The sequence below is a fragment of the Anabrus simplex genome, chromosome 3, assembly GCF_040414725.1.
Source record: "Anabrus simplex isolate iqAnaSimp1 chromosome 3, ASM4041472v1, whole genome shotgun sequence".
Taxonomy (NCBI): domain Eukaryota; kingdom Metazoa; phylum Arthropoda; class Insecta; order Orthoptera; family Tettigoniidae; genus Anabrus; species Anabrus simplex.
In genome coordinates this window covers 44820485-44843848 of record NC_090267.1, presented here as the reverse complement: position 1 = coordinate 44843848, position 23364 = coordinate 44820485, and the positions used below count along the sequence as shown (strand labels likewise).

Sequence of the window (23364 nt, the reverse complement as noted above, 5' to 3'; positions counted from 1 at the left end):
TCGTTTTCGACCGCATAGTTCTAGGCTGGTGTATGGTACAGCCGCACTATATTTACTGTCTGCTTATCGCCAATGGCTAGTGTGTTCAGCAGCGACGAATACATAGACATTATTTTAGTCTGGACAACCCGGCCGGAATGCAACCGAAGTTCCAAACAGACGTATGCCTTCTACGCAAGTATTTCACCGAACAGTATCGTTTTTGTTTCATACAAGCAACTCTTTTATCGAGTAGAATGTCTACACATGTATAAATTAACAAGTGATTAAATTCCTTTTCTGCATCTTTGGCGTGTTAACAAACAGTAGCGGCGATTAGGGGGTGGGGCGTGAAGTGAAAGTCACCCCCGCCCCTCGCCACTTTGTGGAGTAAATATTACATTTTCACTTTAGCCACCTGGAACTACGAATTATTATTATTATTTGTTTTGCTAATTGCTTTACGTCGCACCGACACAGATAGGTCTTATGGTGACGATGGGATAAGAAAGGCCTAGGAGTTAGAAGGAAGCGGCCGTGCCCTTAATTAAGGTACAGCAACAGCATTTACGTGGTGTGAAAATGGGAAAACACGGAAAACCATCTTCAGGGCTGCCCACAGTGGGATTCGAACCCACGATCTCCCGGATGCAAGCGCACAGCGAATTATTAGTAAAAGAAACGTTATCTGTACAAGCCTTTGTGTCTTATCTATTAATTCTTTCCCTTATTTTCCTTAATTATTAACATAATTTTTGGCGGAAATAAGCAACAAATGCCGTTCGTCGCGGCTAACCGATTTGTATAGCGCTACGGCAAGTAGTGGAGACTTTGCATGTGCTGTGGGGAAGGGTAGTAGGGGTATAATGTTTTTGCCAAGGTCGTGGACACTGAGTTATAATTCACCTGTATGCCGCACGCATTCGTCAGTCTGGCAGCCTCTTCAGTGTCTGTTAGTTCCTTAGCGTGTATTAAAATACTAAATAACTTTTAATTGCATGATCATGCCGTACTTCTATTTAATTGTACCGGCTGAGCTAGCCGTGGAGTTAGGGCCGCGCAGCTGCGAGCTCGCACCCGGGAGATAGTGGTTTCGAATCTCACTCTCGGCAGCCCTGAAGATGGTTATCCGTGGTTTCCCATTTTCACACCAGGCAAGTGCTGGGGCTGTACCGTATTTAAGACCATGGCCGCTTCCTTTCCACTCCTAGCCCTTTCCTGTCCCATCGTCGCCGTAGGACCTATCTGTGTCGGTGCGACGTAAAACAACTAGCACATAAAAACGTAGAGGTTTATACGGGTCCATTGTTTTAAAACTTGCTTATCCAGCCATAAGAGTGAGATATTGTGAGTGGTATCTTGCATTATTCAATAATCGTTTATTCGATCCACAGCTTGTGTTCTTTTCGGATGAGGTCTGGTTTCATCTTAACCCTTTATGCACTGACGAAATTTTCAAGTCCCGCCTTAAAAAGCGCTGCATTATCTTATTGTTACCTGGAAACCCTACAGGACTTCTCAGTCGTCTTTACAAGTAGTTTAAGAGTGCAGTAAGAGATGGCAGCATCGATCACACACGATATACTGCTGCTATCTGGCTGAAATATGTGGCAATACGTAGTAGTGGTGAAGCCATTTTGTGAATGCGGGATTGCAAAGAACATTTGAATTTCAGTAGTATTTCTACTGCTCAAATGTCAAGCTAACAACTTTTCCCCACTAAAGGAATGCCTAAACTTACAAATTTGTCTCTATGAACTAAGTCTTGATGTAACATTACGCATTTCTGGTGTTATGAAATACTGGTGACTTCGAAGTCCCATCAGGTACCAGAGACAACAACTAGTGGGTTAGGTTATGTTTGAAATTTTTTAACTACGTTAGTATTCCCGGGTTTATGAACATCCTATTCATAGTAAATAGCATCAGTGCCAAATAAACATTACTCTTTAGCTTTATTGCTGCAGTTGAGTATTTAAATATGATATGTATCACCACTCTAATGAAGTCTGCAATAAAAATCCTTTCTTACTTTTCATCATTATGGCTCTCTGCAGAAAACGACTCAATGAAACTGATATTGCATTTGAGCTGGAAAATATACCTAAGTAATGATAGTGAGGAGGCGTTACAAAAATGTTGCAAAGTTTGGGCTGGGAAGAACTGGGCGAAAGGAAAGGAGCTGCACGACTGAATGGTATGTTCCGAGCTGTCAGCGGAGAAATGGCATGGAATGACATTAGTAGACGAATAAGTTGAGTGGCGTCTTTAAAAGTAGGAAAGATCACAATATGAAGATAAAGTTGGAATACAAGAGGACAATTTGGGGCAAATATTAATTTATAGAAAGGGGAGTTAGGGATATTAATAACTTACCAAGGGAGATGTTCAATAAATTCCCAATGTCATTGAAATCATTTAAGAAAAGGCTAGGAAAACAACAGATAGGGAATCGGTCACCTGGGCGACTGCCCTGAATGCAGATCAGTATAAATTGATTGATTGATTGATTGATTGATTGATTGATTGATTGATTGATTGATTGATTGATTGATTGATTGTTTGATATCCATAATGCTGAAAAGCAACAACAAATTTTCACTGCAGACTTCGTATGAATGGCAATTTATATCTAATTAATCAGCTAATTACAGTTACAGTTACTAGTACTATTACTGCGAGAGTCAGATAATAAAAATAATAATAAAAATAATGGCGCGTGGCCTCATAATTGGCTTCGTGTAAGTCTTTCGAGATGACGCCCTATAGGCGACCTACGTGCCCGTAAGGATAGGACCCTGTCAAATATTAATTGTAATTATGAAGACGGCACACAAGCACCCAGTGCTCAAGCCAGAGGAAGTGGAAGTTAAAATCCCCGACCTGACCGGGAGTTGAATCTGGAACCCCGGTCAGACACCACGGTCATATGAAATGTAGTAATTTTTAGGCATAAAATTCCATTTTGATTACAATGATAGTGAAGTAGTTTGTTATTCGTATAAACCATGATAAACCGAGCTCGATAGCTGCAGTCGCTTAAGTGCGGCCAGTATCCAGTATTCGGGAGATAGTAGGTTCGAACCCCACTGTCGGCAGCCCTAAAAATGGTTTTCCGTGGTTTCCCATTTTCACACCAGGCAAATGCTGGGACTGTGCCTTAATTAAGGCCACGGCCGCTTTCTTCCCACTCCTCGCCCTTTCCTGTCCCATCGTCACCGTAAGACCTATCTGTGTCGGTGCGACGTAAAGCAACTAGCAAAAAAAAAAAAAAAAAAAAAAAAACATGATAATATTACCGTTAATCGTGTCGGTATATTAAAGTCCCAAGTTACATTTAGGCCCAAAATACGAATATTTCGCATTTTTATTGTTTAATACATGTTTGTATATCAAAATGTATGTATCAGTAAACCATATTAAATTTTTGTGCCCAAAAGTGTTAATAATTCAGTAAACAAAGGGTTAATGGTCTTGTGAACAATCATAACTGTCGCTATTGGTGTGCAGAAAGTTCTGATAGTGTTTATCAAGCCCCTCTTTATGATAGGAAGATTGGTGTTTTATGTGATGTTAGTCTAACAGGTATAATGGGGCCTATATATTTCAAGACGACAGGGTAAATGCAGGGAGGTACCAAGAAGACATTTCAACGCGTTGTGCTATCAGTTAACGGAAGAGGAAAAATCGCGTGGGTGGTTTCAATAAGATTCAACCACTGTCCATACAGCAGAAGATTCCCTTCTCACAATCTCGGAAGTGTTTGCAGACAGAGTGATCAGGCTGGTCTATTTCCATCTCGTTCTCCAGATTTAACAGCGTATGATTTTTATTTGTCAGATAAACTGAAATAAAAAGTGTATCGAACAAATCCTCATACATCGTAGGAACTGAAAGAAAACATTACTGTGGCGGAACTCACTCGCATCAACCAGAATGTACTTACCAGGTACAATGCCTGTATAACCCAGGACGGACGACACTTCTAGCATGTTTTATAAGGTAAGATTTCATACAGCTTACAGCAGAGTGACGGCGCGCGACATAAGCTCGGATGGGGCAACTGTCGTAGCGCAGAAGACAAACATCGTGCCTTCGGTCTTAGTTCATATGGGAAACCTTGTATAGGCCTACCTCCTGATATCCCTATGGTGATAATAAACGGAGAAATATTACTTTCTGTATTTTAACATAGATCTCGTTATTTCGTAGTTTATTGTCCAGTCACCTCTTTGTCAATTTTATTTATTTATTTATTTATTTATTTATTTATTTATTTATTTATTTATTTATTTATCATGCCTTTGTAGGTGGCGAAGTTAGGGCTCTTGGCCCTCTCTTACACTTAACCACTGTACACATCATTGAGAGCAGAGTTTGAGTACATATTATATAAAAAATGATAACCTACACAAAAATACCTTACACTTTTCTAACTCACATTCATACGATCATTCATTCTTTCCAGTCATACAAGTTAGTCAGCTGCATTCAGCAGGTAGTCTCGGCAAGCAGTCTTAAATTTAAGTAATGAAGTGGAATTTCTGACACTGACAGGCAGGGAATTCCAAAGTCTAGAACCCGCCACAACAAAGGAGTTGTTGTACATGGAGGAGCGGTGAACAGGAATAGAACGGGAGGAACCAGAGCGGGTATTACTGCAGTGAAAGGAGGACAAATACTTAAGCTGGGATGAAATGTATAGTGGTCTGTCTTCAGAGAGCAGTCTGTATATCTGTATCAGTATGTGATACATCCGTCGTTTGTCAGGTTTTAGCCATGAAATAGTGTGATAGTATGGGGTAACATGTGTGTCATAACTCAGACTGTATATAAATCTAAGGCAACAATTAAGCGCTCGCTGAAGTTTCGAAGTCTGCTCTTTTGTTGCGTCTACCAGAATGACGTCACAGTAGTCGAGGACGGGAAGCACAAGCGTTTGTATTAGTTTGACTCTCACAATACAAGGTAAAATATCGCTGTTTCTTTTAACCGAATGAAGTATCGAAAATATTTTTTTACACACATTCTTAATATATTCAGACCAATTTAAAGTTTCGTTCATTGTCACTCCTAGATTTCTCACAGTCTGGCTGAATGGGATAACTCTACCATTCAGTATAACTGAAGGAATAGTTTCGTATCTTAGTGTGGCCAACAATTTTTGAGAGCCAATAATGATTGCTTGCGTCTTGGAGGGATTAAGGAGGAGGGAATTTTTCAAGGAGTAAGCGTTAAGTCGCTGAAGGTCAGCATTGATGCCTGCTATGGCATGCGGCAAATCAGAGGTCTTACAGTGACAGTAAATTTGTAAGTCGTCCGCAAAAAGATGGTAGCTACAATTCTTTAAATTAGAGGAAATGTCGTTTATATACAAAATAAAGAGCAATGGGCCTAAAACACTACCCTGCGGCGTGCCTTCCTTCCTGGTTCGCCAGTGAGAGGTTTGATTAAGGGTTATAATTCGTTGCGCGCGATTTTTGAGGTACGATGAAAAGAAATTAATAGTTCGTTGATCGAAGTAGTAAGATTGCATCTTGTTTAATAGAGTCTGGATGTTTATAGTGTCAAATGCGCTACTGAAATCGAGGAGAGTAAGTATTGTCACTAGTCTTTGGTCCATTGCGTGCCGTATGTCATCAGTCACTTTGAGCAGGGCAGTTGCTGTGCTGTGTCCCTTCTTGAAGCCAGATTGCAATGGGTCTAGGAGAGAATGGTTATTTAAGTATTCCAACATCTGCTCGTGAACCAGACGCTCGAGTGCTTTGGAAATCGCTGGTAAGATAGAAATTAGTCTGTAGTCGGATGGTAGGGAGGGGTCAGGTTTCTTAGGCACAGGGATAACATTAGCTAGTTTCCATAGTGAAGGAAAGGTTCCGTTTTTAAGGCAGTAGGTAGTTGAAAATGTGGGTAATAATTGGTAAAACAGCACCAATAATGTTGTGTAAGAAAGTTATAGGGATGTCATCCACTCCTCTGGCTTTTGATTTGATAGAATATAACACTTTTTTAACTTTATTAGCAGTAACAGGGTGGAATGTGAAATGTTGTTTGTCAGGTAAAGGGTTCATAACGGGGTTGGGTACTGAGTTTGGGGAATTTAGTACATTAGGTGGTGTTCTTTCTTCAGTAAAAAACTCATTTAACTTATCGAGTGGTATGTCTGGCACATGGGGTTGTTGTCGAGGTTTCCCTATGCCTAAGGAACGGAAGCGCGTTCCAAGCACTGCCAGAATTCATGTTTGCAGTCATGTTTTTCAAATATGTAAATTTACGGTTTCTAACGAACTGTTTAACTCTATTTCTAAGGACCCGATAATTTTCGAAGTCACTTTGGTCACGAGTTCGTTTAAAGCGTCGGTAAAGTGCATCGCGGTGGGCCATCATGTTTTTTATTTCACTATTTAGCCAGGGACAAGATGGGCGTGTAACTTTTATCTGTCGCTTAGGGGCGTGTTTATCGTACAGAGTGATTACAAGGGAGTTGAACTTGTCTACTTTCGCGTCTATATCGTCCAATAGGAGTATGTCATTCCAGGGTAGATTGTAAGCGTCATGTCTTAACTCGTCCATATCCATGTCTTTTGTGTTTCTGGAAATAACATACTTAGGTTTATATTTTGGCATTCGGAGGGAGTAGGATAGGTAGATAAGGTCATGAGTGGAGATGGCTGGGACTGGAATCTGGCCGTGAGTTATGACTTTGTTTGGGTTATTTGTCACAATGTGGTCAATAAGCGTGTGTGTTTCGTAGTTTTCTGTGTAAGTATGATTAGTGGGCTCTAAACGGAGGATGGTCATATCACAGGAAGAAAACATGTCAATAAATTGTTTAGTTTCGTGCGTTTTAGTAAGCAGGTTAATGTTAAAGTCACCTACGGCAATAATATGCTCGTAGCTAGGCAGTAGGTCAAGTAAGCGAAATTCGAATTCAGTCATATTTGTTATTTTGGGCGGCTTGTATACAACAACTATAAGGAGTTTCTGTTGGTTAATAATGACTTCAACAAACATGAATTCTGGCCCTAGCTGTGCATTGTTAGATGATACACATATCACCCGGCTTTTAAAATCGTTTCTGCAGTACAAGGCCACCCCACCACCTCTTCTGCCATCGGATCTATCATGACGTAAGAGAGAATACCGGTCAAGTTGTACCATACCAGAGGGTATGCTCGGAGTAAGCCAGCTTTCGCTAATAGCAAAAATATGGATATTATTTTCCCTCATTATGGCTTGAATTTCGTCGAAGTGCGCTACCAAGGAGAGTGCGTTGACATGGCAACACTGTAAACAGTTGGTGGAGGGAGATAATGCCTGTTTGAGGAGCAAGCCGGTGGTGAGAGGTGACGGGTTGAGAGGGGGAATGTTGCCAAGGTCAGTGTCAGGTACAGAGCTCTGGATCAGCTGAATAACGGAATGTTAACGAAATAGTAGAACAGAAATAGCATGCAACTTACCTCGACATCCTGATAAATGTTTACACTGACTACCACTAACACACACACAGACACACACATAATACACTTACAAAAACACTTATGAATAACAAGCAGATGCACTATCGAGCTGTGCTGTTCCATTTTAATTGTCACAGTTATCTCGCAGATTTTTTATGTTATCCAGTTCCGCGACAGTGGTGATGGATCTTTTCGTCCCATTAGGCAGGTGAATTACGATGCGTCCGTCTTGGGTCCATACACGGGATGGCCCGAAGTGATCCCTAGCCAGGTTTAATATGCACTTTCGGGTTTTGGTGAGGGACTCTGTGATGAGTACCTTTGTGCCCTTCAGGAGCCGCTTCGCCTTCCACACTCGGTCACGTTCGTGGTAACGGGTAAATTTAACTATTATTGGGCGCCTGCCTGTAGATACCACGTCAGCTGCTGAGCGCTGAGGCTGCCCAATCCTGTGGCACCGGTCGAAGCTCTCCATCGTGAAGTCCACGTTCAACTTCGTTCGGAAAGTTGCCCTCACTTTTCCGTAAATGTCCTCCCGCGGTTCCTCGGAGACTCCATGGATTAGGAGGCAGTTTCTACGGCTGTACTGTTCTCCTTCATCAATGAGTGCTTCTTGATGGTCGAGCTGCCGTGCTAACTTGCACAGCTCTTCTTTCAGCACGGCAAGTTCGGAGGAGATGGCGCCTCGGAAGTCTCGAAAATCCTGACTCAGCGAGTCTAGGGACTCTTCCCTGGGGTTGGCAGAGCTGGTTAACAACTGAAGGCGCGTCTCAAAGTCCTTCATCGTTGCTTCAAAAGCATTAATCCGCTTATTAACTTTCTGGACGGACATATCTGTTGTTATTTATGTGCAACTCGAACCACACTTTACAAGATCGCTTAGTACACACTTGCAGGACAAATATGCTACCAGTTATGCGGCTTCTGCGAGATATAGACAGAGCACTCCTACGCGTACGTTACAGTAGACGCCATGACGCATGTATCAACACAACGTATAACGTCGTTGGAGGATTTAGTAATTTGATAAAATTAATCGCTCCTTGGTACTGAAGTAGTACAGTGTCAGAAATTCACCACAAACCGGGCCAGATGGCTGTGCGGTTAGCATCCCACTGTAGTCAGACCTGAAGGTGTCTTTCCGTGGTTTCCCATTTTCACACCAGCCTGTACCTTAATTAAGGCCACGGCTGTTTCCTTCAAACTCCTAGGCATTTCCTATCCCATCGTCGGCGTAAGACCTATCTGTGTCGGTGCGACGGAAAGCAAAATTGTTTAAAAATTATCAGAGTATGAAAACTAACCGGAAAATTGCGTTTCATTTACCCCGGAACCTCTTTGTAAGCCACATCGGTGGTATTGCCTTTTGGGGCTAAGATGATCAGACTGCTGGCAGAGATAATTCTGGAACAAGCGACATGGAAATCTACACGTGAGAAACAGTCCTCTCTCTCTCTCTCTCAAGTCGAAAACAAAAAATGTTTCTTTATTTTTAAAGGAGATTTCAAATACCAATTTTAACGTCTGTAACATCTTCAATTTTTGAGATAAAATCATCCTCATAGAAACAATTCAACTCTTTCTCCACTACCATCCACACACCCCCTTTAAGTGGACTTTCTGAAAACAAAAAGTACGTGTTTATTTATTTTCAAAGGATATTCAAAATACCAATGTTTACGTCTGTAACATATTCAGATTTTGAGATATTTTCATTTTACAGATTCACTCAATTTTCGATTCTTTTCACCCCCTCAAGTGGATTTTCCGAAAACAAAATTGCACATGTTCCTTTATTTTTAAAGGCGATTCGAAGTACCGAATTTAAGGTCTGCAATATCTTCAGTTTTAGAGAGTGGAGCATCGTCATAAAAAGGATTCAAGGGATTTATTTTTACCCTCGTTATGTGAATTTCCGAAAACAAAAAATATGTGTTTCTTTATTTTTAAGGGACATTCCGAATACCAATTTTCACGTCTTGTACACTCTTCAGTTTCTGAGATAAAGATACACTCATTTTAAAAATTCACACCTCCTTTGCAACCCCTTAGTGGCGGAATATCCAAAAATCCTTCTCTTCCTCAATGGGAACCTACACCTTAGTATAATCGTACCCCCAAAATTTCATTTCTTTATGTCCAGTAGTTTGGGCTCGACGATGATGAATCAGTCAGTCAGTCAGTCAGTCAGTCAGTCAGTCAGTCAGTCAGTCAGTCAGTCAGTCAGAACATCTTATTTTATATATAAAGATGTGCTCGATATTTTGTTCATTGCCGTACCTTACCGCAAAGAAATCTACGCCTTGCTCTATGTTTGAAGATGTGTTTTATATTGACCTACGTATATTACGGAATCCTATCTCCCGGATCCGTTGAACAGTAGAGGGTTACTGACGAAGCGATGTGCGGTCCTCTCCGCTTTATGCTTCACAATATCATTACAATATATACTCCATTTATTTGTCTATTTTCAATTCTGTACTACAGATATAGTGTGAACGAGAAAAATATTCATAAAAGTAAATTAAGTATGGCTATTTTCAGTCCACCCAGGATATTCTAAAGATGCCTCTCTCGAACAGTTTGTTGAATGTGGACACGTTCTTCGTGATCAGTGGATTCTTGAGAGGGTACCGCGTGCTGGGAGAGCTCCAACAAGGGCGGTTCAAATACTTATCATCCCTGTTACAGCGTTACCTCAGGTAAGAAGTACTGTTTCTCTTTGGTATAATTTTACGTAATGAACGACCAAGACTCCCTAGAAGATCCCTCGTCCACTCGCCGTGTTCACTCCATGGATAATCAGGATCCCAACACATGTAACAACCTACCAGCTCCTTACAGAGTGCCTCCCTGAACATCTACTTTGCGTTTGTTTGTACTGTGTATGTGTGTGTGTGTGGTAGCTTCTCTGGTTATTAGCTAACGGTCATAATGTAACATGACAGCGTAATTTTGTCATATGTTGTATTAAACAAACTGGGAAAACATTAATTACTTATTCACATAATTATTAATTTAATTAGCTAAGGGCTATGTACACTTAAAATATAAAAAAGAAACAACATTAACAACACGTAAGCTGATAAGTCGAAAATGTCGAGTTACTTTATGGCAAGCGTTACGACGTTGGTGAAGTCATGAGTAGATCCAAGATATTCTCTTTCAACACTCGTCGATAATATGATGGATGAATTGTGTAAATATTCGGAATTCGCATGGAGAGGACGAGTGTATACCCCAATTATAAAATACTGAATCCCATCGGATATGTCCGGTTCGAACCATGCTGAGAGTGGCCCAGGTTTTCCTACGTAAATGGAAACCAATTGGAGGATGTTTGGTATCAAGTAATGCTTACCATTGCCTTTGGGCCTTACCGATGTATTTACATTGCCACTCTAATCATGTACTGTGGCCCTTTGTTGTAAGCTGTTATGAATTATTATGGTACACACCCTACTCCTGACAGAGAGAAATTCTATTTCAGTAACGTGACGCCCCTCCACGTCAGAAAAGCAGTCCTCAGAATAAGCACGAAAGCAAAAGGAATTGATGACATAGGGACTGACATGGTCAAACTAATTCTTGATTGTACTGTATATTACCAACCTTAACTCATATAATCAATTTCTCTCTTCTATACTCCACATATCCAACTCTCTGGAAGAAGGCTATTATGCTACCTCTTCCGAAAAGTAAAACGCCTTCGAACGAGGGAGACTATCGTCCAATCTGTATTTTATCAGCTTTATCAAAAATCTTAGAATATGTAGTTCATACACAATTGTCTGAGTACCTTCGAACGCACAATCTCCTTAATCCTCTCCAGTCCGGTTTCCGACAAGGACATAGTACAACTACAGCTTTACTTAAAGTGACTGAGGATGTTAGACAAGCAATAGACGGAGGACGATTCACAGTTCTGGTACTACTAGATTACAGTAAAGCTTTCGACAGCGTAGACATTGACATTTTACTTGTAAAACTGAAGGCTCTACATTTTTCTCAGAGTACGATTGCTTGGATGCATTCTTATCTTCACGGACGTCAACAATATGTGAAAGGTAATAATGGAATCGTTTCCTCGTGGCGCCACGTGAAGAGAGGAGTCCCTCAAGGCTCTGTACTTGGTCCTCTTCTTTTCGCACTCTTTGTGAATGACATATCATCCAATTTAAGACACTGCAAATACCATATGTACGCTGACGATCTTCAACTCTACACCGACTCTACATCACGAGACCTCCAGGAAAATATCGACTTACTAAATATTGACTTACTGTCTGTTAGTGATTGGTCTGCTGCGCACGGCCTGAAATTGAACCCTACAAAGTCGCAAGTAATCCTTCTTGGCCATCAAAGTCAAATAACAAGTATAACTAAACGTCCGTTGCCAGGAGTAATCCAATTCCTTTTGTATCACAAGTGAAGAATCTCGGTGTTATCATGGACGAACGCATGACTTGGTCTGCACATGTCTTACATATCTGTCAAAAAGTTTACTCATCTTTACATTCTTTATATAAATATAAACATATATTTCCAATAAAGCTTAAAAAGAGATTAATTGAAGTCCTTGTAATGCCACATTTTGACTATTGTGATGTTGTCTTCAATGACGTCAGGCCGCAATTTTCCCTAAGGCTACAGCGCGCTCAAAATGCGTGTGTGAGATATATATGCAGTTTAAGAAAATATGACCACGTGTCACCATCTTTCCTAAAATTAGAGTGGTCGCGACTCCATGTTCGTCGTAACCATCATACTTTGTGTCTCCTCCATCGAGTTCTTACTACATCTTCCCCATCCTACCTTTCTTCATGTTTCCATTACTTCTCAAATGTTCATGACAGACATGCAAGGGCTCAAACATCCAACCTGCTCATCATCCCTCACCATCGAACTGCCGCATATAACAGCTCATTCTCGGTGTTTGCCGCACGAGAATGGAATCGTTTACCGGACGACGTCAGGGGAATAACAACTACAGTGCCATTTAAAGGAGCGTTAAGAGGTGCAACAGGATGCGAGTGACCTGTGAATTTCTGGCCTTTCAGTGATCGTGCTTCTACAATATCATTACTAGCTATTATTATTATTATTATTATTATTATTATTATTATTATTATTATTATTATTATCATCATTATTGCTGTTGTATGTATGTCCTACTGTGGTGGAATTTTATCTCAGTTGTATTTAGATTGTGTTTTAATTGTGTCTTCTAGTTTTAATTACGATAGTATTACTTATGACTTTAATGTATACTAATTGGTTTAGTGTAAGAGAAGGCCCAATGGCCTTAACTACGCCAATAAAGACATTTATCTATCTATCTATCTATCTATCTATCTATCTATCTATCTGTTTAATGTGACAGTGATTTAGATTTTGACGACAGAATCCAGGAGCTACTGTATGTACTCATGAATATGAATAGGCCTGATCAGCGAGATGTTCGAGTATTCTCTTACAGGATCATTGAGCGTTCTTAGCCTTGCATGCTCAGCACGATCCAATATAGGCAACCGAAAAAAGGAAAGGGTGTATTTGGTTGCAACAAGAAAATTTGCAAGGTATGGTTCAACATTGTGTCGAACTTCTTGACATGAGGGTTGTTCAACCAAACTGCAAAGTCAGCTGTAGAACATACCCGTCCCAGTGTTGAGGCATACAAGGTGAATGCATGATGATCCAGCAAGTTTTTAGAGGATGATGTTGTTTTAGATTAAACTGAAATTTTAAAAAAATTAAGCAATATATTCATGGTGTTCACTAGATTCTGGAACTTTTCGAACCTCGGATTGTGGCAGGATTTACCATAGTCCACCAACATTAGGGTCTTCAATGGGACTTCAGCAAGGAATCTAGGGTGGCAGGCAATTCATCAGAGTGTTGATGTATTTTAATCTTTTGAATTTTTTCCACTAATGTATTCATTTTCTCCGTTGCATTTAATTTTAGAAAACTTCATTTCCACAGTTCCTAATTAAGACCACAAATATTTACTCAAGCGGCCGGTGTGTTCGTCTTCGGTTCCTTACGTATTACTTGTTGTCATTACAATGTTATGCTGACGTCTTCAGTGGGAGAGCCTTACGTGTATCAGACAGTGTATTGGAAAGCGCAAAACACCTTGGATTATTGACTGTATGGGTCTGTCCTGAGAAGTAGTAGAAATTCAGGGTTCCGTCATCCTCAGCCTGTGCCAGAGCCTATGCGGTGACCTATTCTGCTGAGATGTGCTGACTAGGAGTGCAGACTTAACCTCAGAAGATGTCCTAACCTAACCCTGGCTACGAGTGACAGCGTAACCTCACAGCCTTGGATTCGACTACGGGCATAAATTCACAGAGTTACGCACCTAACAGACGCAAGCTCGATGATCAAGAGTGGAAGTTGAATCTAACAGGCCGACGTCATCATGCAACCTATCTTAACCTTAAAGACCCAAAGTTTGACACCCAGTATAACTGCATAACAGTGCAAGCTTAACCTTACTGGCTCGGATTCGATCCCAGACTTAAACTCACAGACTCACGTTCAATGCCAGGGATAACCGTTTAAGGTCAACTATACAGCCTTGGATTCGATCCCAGGCTTAAACTAACTGCTATGCTAGGCGAGGGGGCTGCTATACATTACTCTTATGGGACCAGGCAGAGGACTATCTCATAGTCTCAGCGCTGAGCAAGGACTTATGAATACGATGGCGGCTATGCATTGCTCTTATGGGAATAACACTAGGGCCATTGCACACGGCTACGTCAGGGACTCCAGGGCTACTGAGCAAGATCTCCTGTCGATCTTCTTCTTCTTTTTCTACCGCATTTCCCACGCGTGTGGGGTCGCGGGTGCGAACTTCGTCACAAATATATATCTGACCCCGTTTGATGGCCAGATGCCAGTAGTAGGGATGTAATCACTGTTGCGTGTTTCTGTGTTGGTTGTTAGTGTAGTATGTTGTATGAATATGAAGAGGAAGGTTTTGGGACAAACACAACAAACACCTGGTCTCTGAACCGGAAGGATAGGTCAGACGCGATTAAATTCACCGACCCGGCCGGGAATCGAACCCGGGACCCTCTTAACCGAAGGCCTCAACGCTGATCATTCAGCCAAGGAGTCGGACTAGAATCTCCTGTCGATTTCATCTATAATTTGCAACATCGAAGAATATGCCTGCTAACTCTACCGCCTGTTGTCTCATTATTCACATGACTGATGAAACTTGCCGTCAAATATCGAATATTGTTACAAGACTGTAAAGAAGAATATTTCTACATCATTATAATTAGTGTGGGCTACTATATCGAAGATCACGGAGCGGAAAGCAGAAAGAGACGGCGGATTAAAAAACTTTTGTGTGCAATTCTCGCACCGAACCTAATGATATGAGAATGGTATTACAGCGTCACGGATGTATTTTCCGTGAGTGTTATTTTCTCAAAAATCATATAACAAGACATATCCCCCAAAATGTCCTTATTGGCTTTTCCTCTCCCCTGCCCTTCTCAGACGTAGTCTTGATGCCTGGGTGCGTCAAGTGGCTTTCTCTCATTTTCGTTTTATCTGAGTAGTAACTTGTCTCGTTAGGTGTTCCTTCTGAACCCAAGGCTGCTGGGCTGCGAGCATTGAGGTGTAAGTCTTGAAAGTATGTTGAGTGAAGGGTTGATGATTGTGGCAGCGAATGGGCGAGTGATTGTGATTGCTGTGTGCCAGGCTCGTAGCCCACTATGCCCCTTTTGTACCATTTGCCAGTATGAATATCTTGTTTTAACTTTGATTTTGGTTGGGTCAGTACTATGCCCTTTTAATTGATTACTTTTCAATAGGTTCAACAGAATTTACTTTGTAATGACTGCACTTTAAGTGGGCTGCAGTGGGAGAACTGTCTTAAGGGACATCGAAAACACGTTTATATTTCTGAGAGTGGTGGTGGTGGCGGTGATTATATTTTTAAGAAGAAGTACAACTAGGCAACAATCCTCCATATAATACTAATCAGAGAGAAAAATGGAAGGGTTCCGACACTTAAAGAAATGAAGCTTACCGCGCTCGATAGCTGCAGTCGCTTAAGTGCGGCCAGTATCCAGTAATCAACAGATAGTGGGTTCGAACCCCACTGTCGGCAGCCTTGAAGATGGTTTTCCGTGGTTTCCCATTTGCACACCAGGCAAATGCCGGGGCTGTACCTTAATTAAGGCCATGGCCGCTTCCTTCCACTTCCTAGGCCTTTCCTATCCCATCGTCGCCATAACACCTATCTGTGTCGGTGCGTCTTAAAGCAAATAGCAAAAATAAATACATAAATAAATAAATGAAGCTATCGTCCAAAGATAGACAGGGTCACGAAATGATAGACTCTCTAGGTCTCAAAAACCTATTACCGCCGGTCTCGGAAAAGAACATGAGTTGACCAAGTGAGGTTGGATAGGATAGATGAAAGTGAGAAACCTTGCGCAAGTAAGTGGAAGAAATGCTACTACTCAGCTAAGGAGCCCATGGTCGCCAAATCCAAGCTCCGAAATTCAGGGCCATGGGCCCCTTTTAGCCGCCTCTTACGACAGTCAGGCGCACCGTGAGTGTTGTTCTAACGCCCCCACACAGAGAGGGATATTTTTATGAGAAATACTTGTCCTCCAAACCCATGGAGTCACCTAGGTGTCATTACTGTCATGTTGTTCAGTAGTTTAATTAGTCTTGTAACTACGTTTCATCTTTGTAACGTTTTGCTGTTGACATAATAATACTTCATTTGTGAATATTAGGCCGCGTAGTGTTAATAATCTCCTGCCGCGTTTCGATCCTGCGAGGAGGATCCTTTTCAGAATAATAACAAGTAATGTATTGGCAAAATCACTCCATAGTAAGCAGACGCAAGATAGAGAGGCACTGTTAGAAATATAGTTCATTCTAGAGCCTCAAGTGTCAAGGAGAAAGATGTTGGCGAGGGTAGCCATGATCTACTCAGTATGTAGTCGTCACTTTTGTTAAAATTATTCGGGTGTTTAGCAATTTCTATCGCCTCTCAATGATTCTAGGTATAAAATACATAAATGCATAAATTATAGAAGTTGCATCAAAAATGATTTGATGGTCATTTTGTGTGGCATGTTCTGCCAGAGCAGACTTCTCTAACTGGCTAAGTCGTAAGTGCCTGCGATGTTTTTTAACACTCGTTGCTACCTTCCAAAATGTTTGGCCAACAAGAAACTGATCCACAGGAGCAAGGAATCAGTTATTTACAGCAAGGTTTAAACCAATAGGATCTGTGATTGATCGCATGTAATTGCCGATGATGACATTAGGCTTGTTGAGTTTGTATAAATGCCTGATGAATTACGATTATAAACTCCCTTATGGTTGTACCATACGTTCGATCCATCTTGCTAGCTGTCTGGTTATTTTCCTTTTCCTAGGCCCTAATGCTAGCACCTTCCCGACAGCTCTTACACCATTCTACCCCATGAAGTGCTGAGGTTACTGGCAGTGAAAACTTTTACCTTCTACTACTCCCAGAACTTTCATTTCCTGTACGGAGATGACTTTGCTTTTAAAACATCGCACTTGTTAGAAACCGTTATAATATACAAGGGGCGATTAAAAAGCTTCCGTTCGACGATCGAAAAGTCCTGAATCGGGACCCCAATCAGACAAAATCACCGTGAGCATTGAGGCGACGCACCAGGTTGAAGATCTCGTGACCTGCTGCGTTAAGAAGCCCGCAACTGCCTGCTGCATATCCTCATCCGACAGGCAGTGTCGACTCTTCAAGGCCTTTCTGAGGGGACCGAAGGCGTGATAATCGCATGTAGGAGGAGGGGAGATCAGGAATATACAGTGGGTGCTTGAGTGTCTCCCACTTGAATTGATGTTGGATGGGGCTGGTCTCCCTGATCGGCCGGTATCTTCAATCAATCAATCAATCAATACTGATCTGCATTTAGGGCAGTCGCCCAGGTGGCAGATTCCCTATCTGTTGCTTTCCTAGCCTTTTCCTAAATGTTTTCAAAGAAATTGGAAATTTATTGAACATCTCCCTTGGTAAGTTATTCCAACCCCTAACTCCCCTTCCTATGAATGAATATTTGCCCCAGTTTGTCCTCTTGAATTCCAACTTTATCTTCATATTGTGATCTTTCCTACTTTTATAAACGCCATTCAAACTTATTCGTCTACTAATGTCATTCCACGCCATCTCTCCGCTGACAGCCCGGAACATACCACTTAGTCGAGCAGCTCTTCTCCTTTCTCTCAGTTCTTCCCAACCCAAACATTGCAACATTTTTGTAACGCTACTCTTTTGTCGGAAATCGCCCAGAACAAATCGAGCTGCTTTTCTTTGAATTTTTTCCAGTTCTTGAATCAGGTAATCCTGGTGAGGGTCCCTTACACTGTAACCATACTCTAGTTGGTGTCTTACCAGAGACTTATATGTCCTCTCCTTTACATCCTTACTACAACCCCTAAACACCCTCATAACCATGTGCAGAGATCTGTACCCTTTATTTACAATTCCATTTATGTGATTACCCCAATGAAGATCTCTCCTTATATTAACTCCTAGATACTTACAATGATCCCCAAAAGGAACTTTCACCCCATCAACGCAGTAATTAAAACTGAGAGGACTTTTCCTACTTGTAAAACTCACAACCTGACTTTTAATCCCGTTTATCAACATACCATTGCCTGCTGTCCATCTCACAATATTTTCGAGGTCACGTTGCAGTTGCTCACAATCTTGTAACTTATTTATCACTCTACAGAGAATAACATCATCCGCAAAAAGCCTTATCTCCGATTCCACTCCTTTACTCATATCATTTATATATATAAGAAAACATAAAGGTCAGATAATACTGCCTTGAGGAATTCCCCTCTTAATTATTACAGGGTCAGATAAAGCTTCACCTACTCTAATTCTCTGAGATCTATTTTCTAGAAATATAGCAACCCACTCAGTCACTCTTTTGTGTCGAATCGCGACCCACACGGAACTTAGTGCAACATTCCGCACGGCAGTCTTCGTTCTCCGACAGATGTCCATCGGTGTTCGTCCTTCGGCAGCCAAGAACAGAATAACAGCACGTTGGTCCTGTTTGGACGCATTTGGTAATAACGTCGCCATAGTTAACGCGTGCTCCTCGGCACGACACGACTTCCACACTAATCCCACTGCCTTCCTGTCGGTGCTTATATACCCGTATCAGAGTCATGCTAAGTTTCATGTCAGCTGCAGCAACGCCTTCAAACTGAAACCGTTTGAGCATACGTTATAAAATCGGTTACAAAAAGTACATTAATCCTGAAGAGGGCGCGTCACGGTCTTTTCTACCGGTTACAGAGATAAATGTTTATAGGTATTAACGTAGCGGGCCGCTAGCTTCCATTCGCTCAGTACCTTACATTGGGCCCGTCCACTATCAGTGTGCGCAAACAATTCACCCCTCATCCTCCTCAGTTTCAGCCAAAGTGCATTGCTTGACGGACCCGGTCCAAAACTCCTGGCGCGCCCCATGACGTATGCGTGTTTATGAGTTAAGTTTTACTTTACTTCTTCAGTAAATACACCAATAATGTGTATGTGTTGTTTTATTTTCGTGTAAAATAGTGCCTTCGCATATAGCGAAGTCCAACGCATCATGGATACAAACAGGGAAAGAGAAATCGAAAGACTTGTAAAGAGCGTTACACAGTTTGATGTACAAGCAATCGTTGGTCATTGACTATGTTTTCTACTATCTTGTACATTACTCGAATTAATTCGTATATTATTTACAAGCATGTGAAAGGCAACTTTAACATTCAAAGGAGTAATTGTTTGAAAGAACTAAACCAACAGCTATGCGTGAGATACTGTATTTACAAGAACGGTATTTAAACTCTTCCATCGTGGCTAAAACAGGAACATTCGCTAAATGTTAGGATTGTCTGAAGAAGAGCAACCCTCTGCAATAGAAAAATAACCAACAGAAAATCCAGGACTAGATGCCGTGTATGCCAGTGACATATCTACGAAGAACAGTCAGCAGTGACATGTGTTCGGTGCAGTACGGAAAGTCAAGAATCTAGTGATGACGCAGAACGAACGTCAATTGTCTAACATCCGATTTTTATACTGTCAATCTTTGAACATTATTTACAAGTTCGTGCAAAATTATTTACTAGTTCTGAAACATTAAACATAGTTTTTGCTTAATTTGCGCTATTTTTTCATGACCCGGACTAAAACACCGTGGGCGCCTCTTCACGGGATTATTTTTACGCGCCCTCTCCAGGATTAAAAAAATCGCAGGTTGTAATATTACATCCCGCCTATCGCCATTTCTCATGGAACCACTATTTTTGCATCAGTCTCCTGGCAGGCTAGAGCAAAGTGTAGTTTCTACCCAAGTCCCAATCTCATCCGTGGCTGGGACGGAAGCTGCTGACGTATGGATGTAGCTGAGTAATGGTTTCCGCAGAACATCCAGGGTGAGTCTTGAGTGTTATGGGAGTCAGTCATGCTGCAAAAGAATTTTCTGGTTCAGTGAGGAAAGCGATGACAAACAACTTCACATCTCATTTTGCCGACTACGCCGTATATTGGGGCCACCATCGACTTTTGCGCTTACCCTATAACCGTATAATACGCCGGCCCCGCGGTGTTGGGGTACCGTGCGTGCCTCTTACGTGGAGGAGCCGGGTTTGACTCCCGGTAAGGTTAGGGATTTTTACCTGCATCTGAGGGTTGGTTGAGGTTCACTCAGCCTACGCGATTACAGATAAAGGGCTATCTGACGGTGAGATAGCGGCCCCGGCCTAGAAAGCCAAGAATAACGGCCGAGAGGATCCATCATGCTGATCACACGATAACTTGTAACCTGTAGGCCTTCGGGCTGAGCAGTGTTCACTCGGTAGGACATGGCCCTTCGGGACTGTTGTACCAGTGTGTGGGGGGGGGGGGAGGGGAGGGTGCAACCTTACAACGTTCGGAGGTGCTGTGTGATGCTCCAGCCAGCCACTGGGTTGATGACTTGACAGACAGATATTACATCCGCTCAGATTAACACAGGTGTCTCTTAAATGAAGATTTGTTGGTTGTCCGCCTCTGTGGTGTAGTGGTTGCTGTGATTATCTACCCCCCTGCCCTGGAGGTCCGGGTTCGATTCTCAGCTCAGCCTTCCTCGAAGTAGATTTCCGTAGTTTCCCACTTCTTAATATTAATGTTACTGGCCTTACGTCCCACTATTGTTACAGTTTTCGGAGACGCCGAGGAGCCAGAATTTTGTCCAGCAGGAGTTACTTTACGTGCCAGTAGATCAACCGACACGAGGCTGACGTATTTGAGCACCTTAAAACATTACCGGACTGAGCCAAGGTCGAACCTGACAAGTTGGGATCAGAAGGCGAGTGCCACTCAATGTGCCGATCTCCACGTCTCCTCCTCCTTAAGGCCACGGCAGCTGCCCTCCCTCTTCCTTGTCTATTTCTTCCAATCTTCCCCCCTCCCCCACACAAGGCACCAGGATAGCATAGCAGTTGAAACCTCCTGGAAGCGGTATTGGCCCTCCTTCCCAGTTGTATCCCTGTCCAAATATATCTGTCACTGTCCTTGAAGCAGTAGAGGTGGGTTCTCTCGGTGAGTCTTGGGGGAAACCAACCCTGGAAGGTAAACGTGTTAAGAAATGGAATTAAATAATTGTGGTTGATTTTTTAAACAACATGTACTTGTCTCTAACGTAGTTGAGCTTCCATCCAGGGTGTCAACACTGCTGTTTATTTTCTGCATGCTAATCACTGTGATTTTTTTCTGTACTGTTGTGTCAAGGGCGTGCCAAAAGTGGTAAAAGAAGAAAAGGAACCGAATGACTTCTACAATACGTAGCCAGCAATATCAGCGCTAAAATTTCTTATATTACGATGTGTTTCTTTCGCAGGCTGAGTCCGGCATACTTCATTATGATCGGCTTTTACGCTACCCTGTTGATGTACGTGGGTTCGGGACCAGCCTGGAACGAGACCACAAGAATCAACAGTCTAAACTGCAGAGAGAACTGGATATTCAACTTACTCTACGTCAACAATTACTTCAACGTTGAGAGAATTGTGAGTGGATACACACAGTATACTATTACTTAAGATATTTTATTTCCCATATCAAAATCCTGTCGCGGTACACTGTGGCGGACCAACTCGTACTGTGTACTGCAAGGTATATGATGTACCTCGTTATCGCTGCAAAGGAAGTGACCCAACGTGACCCTAACGTGGAGCAGTGGTCTTAAAGCCATTGCTCAGAGTGGTTGTCTCGTGCACTCCTGTAGCTATAAATGCACTTCAGGTTGGACGGTATCTGTTTCCAGAGTACCAAGACTTCTTCTCTTTCATTAATCGATAATAATAATAAAAAATGATTCACAGTAACGGAAAGATTTATCATGGAATTGCTTACCTCCTATTTTTACTAGAGTATATCCAGTTTAAGAACATTTATTTGTTTGGGCATTTCATTAATCTTCGCCTGCAGACTGGTGTGTCTCGAAGTATCTCAATTTTGTCTGTTTTGTTTTTAAAATCATCTTCCCTTCTTTTTTTCGACCGATTTTTGCACACCTATGGGGTCGCGGGTACGAACTGTGTTGCACATGTGGATTTGGCCCTGTTTTTCGGCCGGATGCCCTTCCTGAGGTCAACAATATGCTCAGAGATGTAATCACTATTGCGTGCTTGTGTGTTGTGTTTTGTGAATATGAAAAGGAGAGTATTGGGACAAACACAAATCCCCAGTCCCCGAGCCGTAGAAATTAACCTTGCGCTATTAAAATCCCCTACCCGGCCGGGAATGGAACCCGAAACCCTCCAAACTGAATGCCTGGACGCTGGCAATTCAGCCAAGGAGTCGGACCTGTTGTGTTCTTAAGATCATATATTGTCATTTGGGATTATTTAATATTATCCTTAAATTCCGTATTCCATTTAATCTTGTCTTGATATTCCATATTTTTTCAATTCTTATTCTGATAATTCTGGTGTCAGATGTTCTGATAAGATGTCCAAAGAATGATATACGCTTTTTTTCTAATAGTGCTCAGTACGGTTCAATGTCCTTAGAAGATTTTTTGGCTTCATTTTACTCGCCATTGTCCACTAGCTTGATATATTTCATTCATTAATTTCCTAATTGTTCTTCTTTCTGTCTGAAGTTTTTTTGCCTATTTCAGCTGTATTGCTAGTTTTAAAAATGGCTTCACTAGCATTAACTACTTCAGGCTGGTTGACTGTTTAATAATGTCTTAATTCTGCTGCTATCGAAATTATTTGCTGTTGTTGTATATAGTCTTGGTAATAACACTTGCTTTCTTCAATTTATTTATTCTGATAAGCCAAGGTACTTTCTAATGAAGATTATAAGTTATAATTTCTACTAGATACGTACATTTATCAACAATTTTGATATCTTGTCCATCAGTTGTTGTTTTATTTAGCATTATGGGATCAGTAAACATGATTTCAGATTTTCAGATGGTATTTTAAGACATAGTTTTTGTGCTATTCCTTGCAGAGATTTAATTTGGAATCGAAATTTCTGAATATTATTGGACAATAGAGCAAGGTCATCAGAAAATCATAAAGTTTAAAATTAATTTTAGTTTGTAACTTCCAATATTGTGTTCTTTGGGTTGACTTTGTACCATTCTCTCATTATATATTCTAACATAAATATTAAAGGTAATAAACAGTCTCCTTATCTTGATGATGATGATGCTTGTTGTTTTAAGGGGCCTAACATCGAAGGTCATCGGCCCCTCTCCTTATCTTAAACCTAATATAATAAACAAAATCATTCCGAAGCTTCTCCTCTAGAATTTACTTTTGAGTTGGTATTCGTTAAAAGTAAGTTCTATCAGTTTAATTAATTTTGGAGTCCAAAATT

The 23364-nt window shown here is 41.5% G+C and overlaps 2 protein-coding genes across 2 annotated transcripts in view; both read left to right on the top strand.

The window, feature by feature from the left end:
- Positions 1 to 23364, top strand: part of LOC136866642 (nose resistant to fluoxetine protein 6) — a 695618-nt gene that overhangs the window by 557543 nt on the left and 114711 nt on the right. The window lies entirely within an intron of this gene.
- The window catches only part of LOC136866984 (nose resistant to fluoxetine protein 6), an 88228-nt gene that overhangs the window by 9688 nt on the left and 55176 nt on the right, over positions 1 to 23364 (top strand). Inside the window, exon 2 of the mRNA XM_068226989.1 lies at positions 21368 to 21536. Within this exon, the coding sequence (XP_068083090.1) occupies positions 21368 to 21536 (169 nt within the window). The remainder of the gene's footprint in view (positions 1 to 21367; positions 21537 to 23364) is intronic.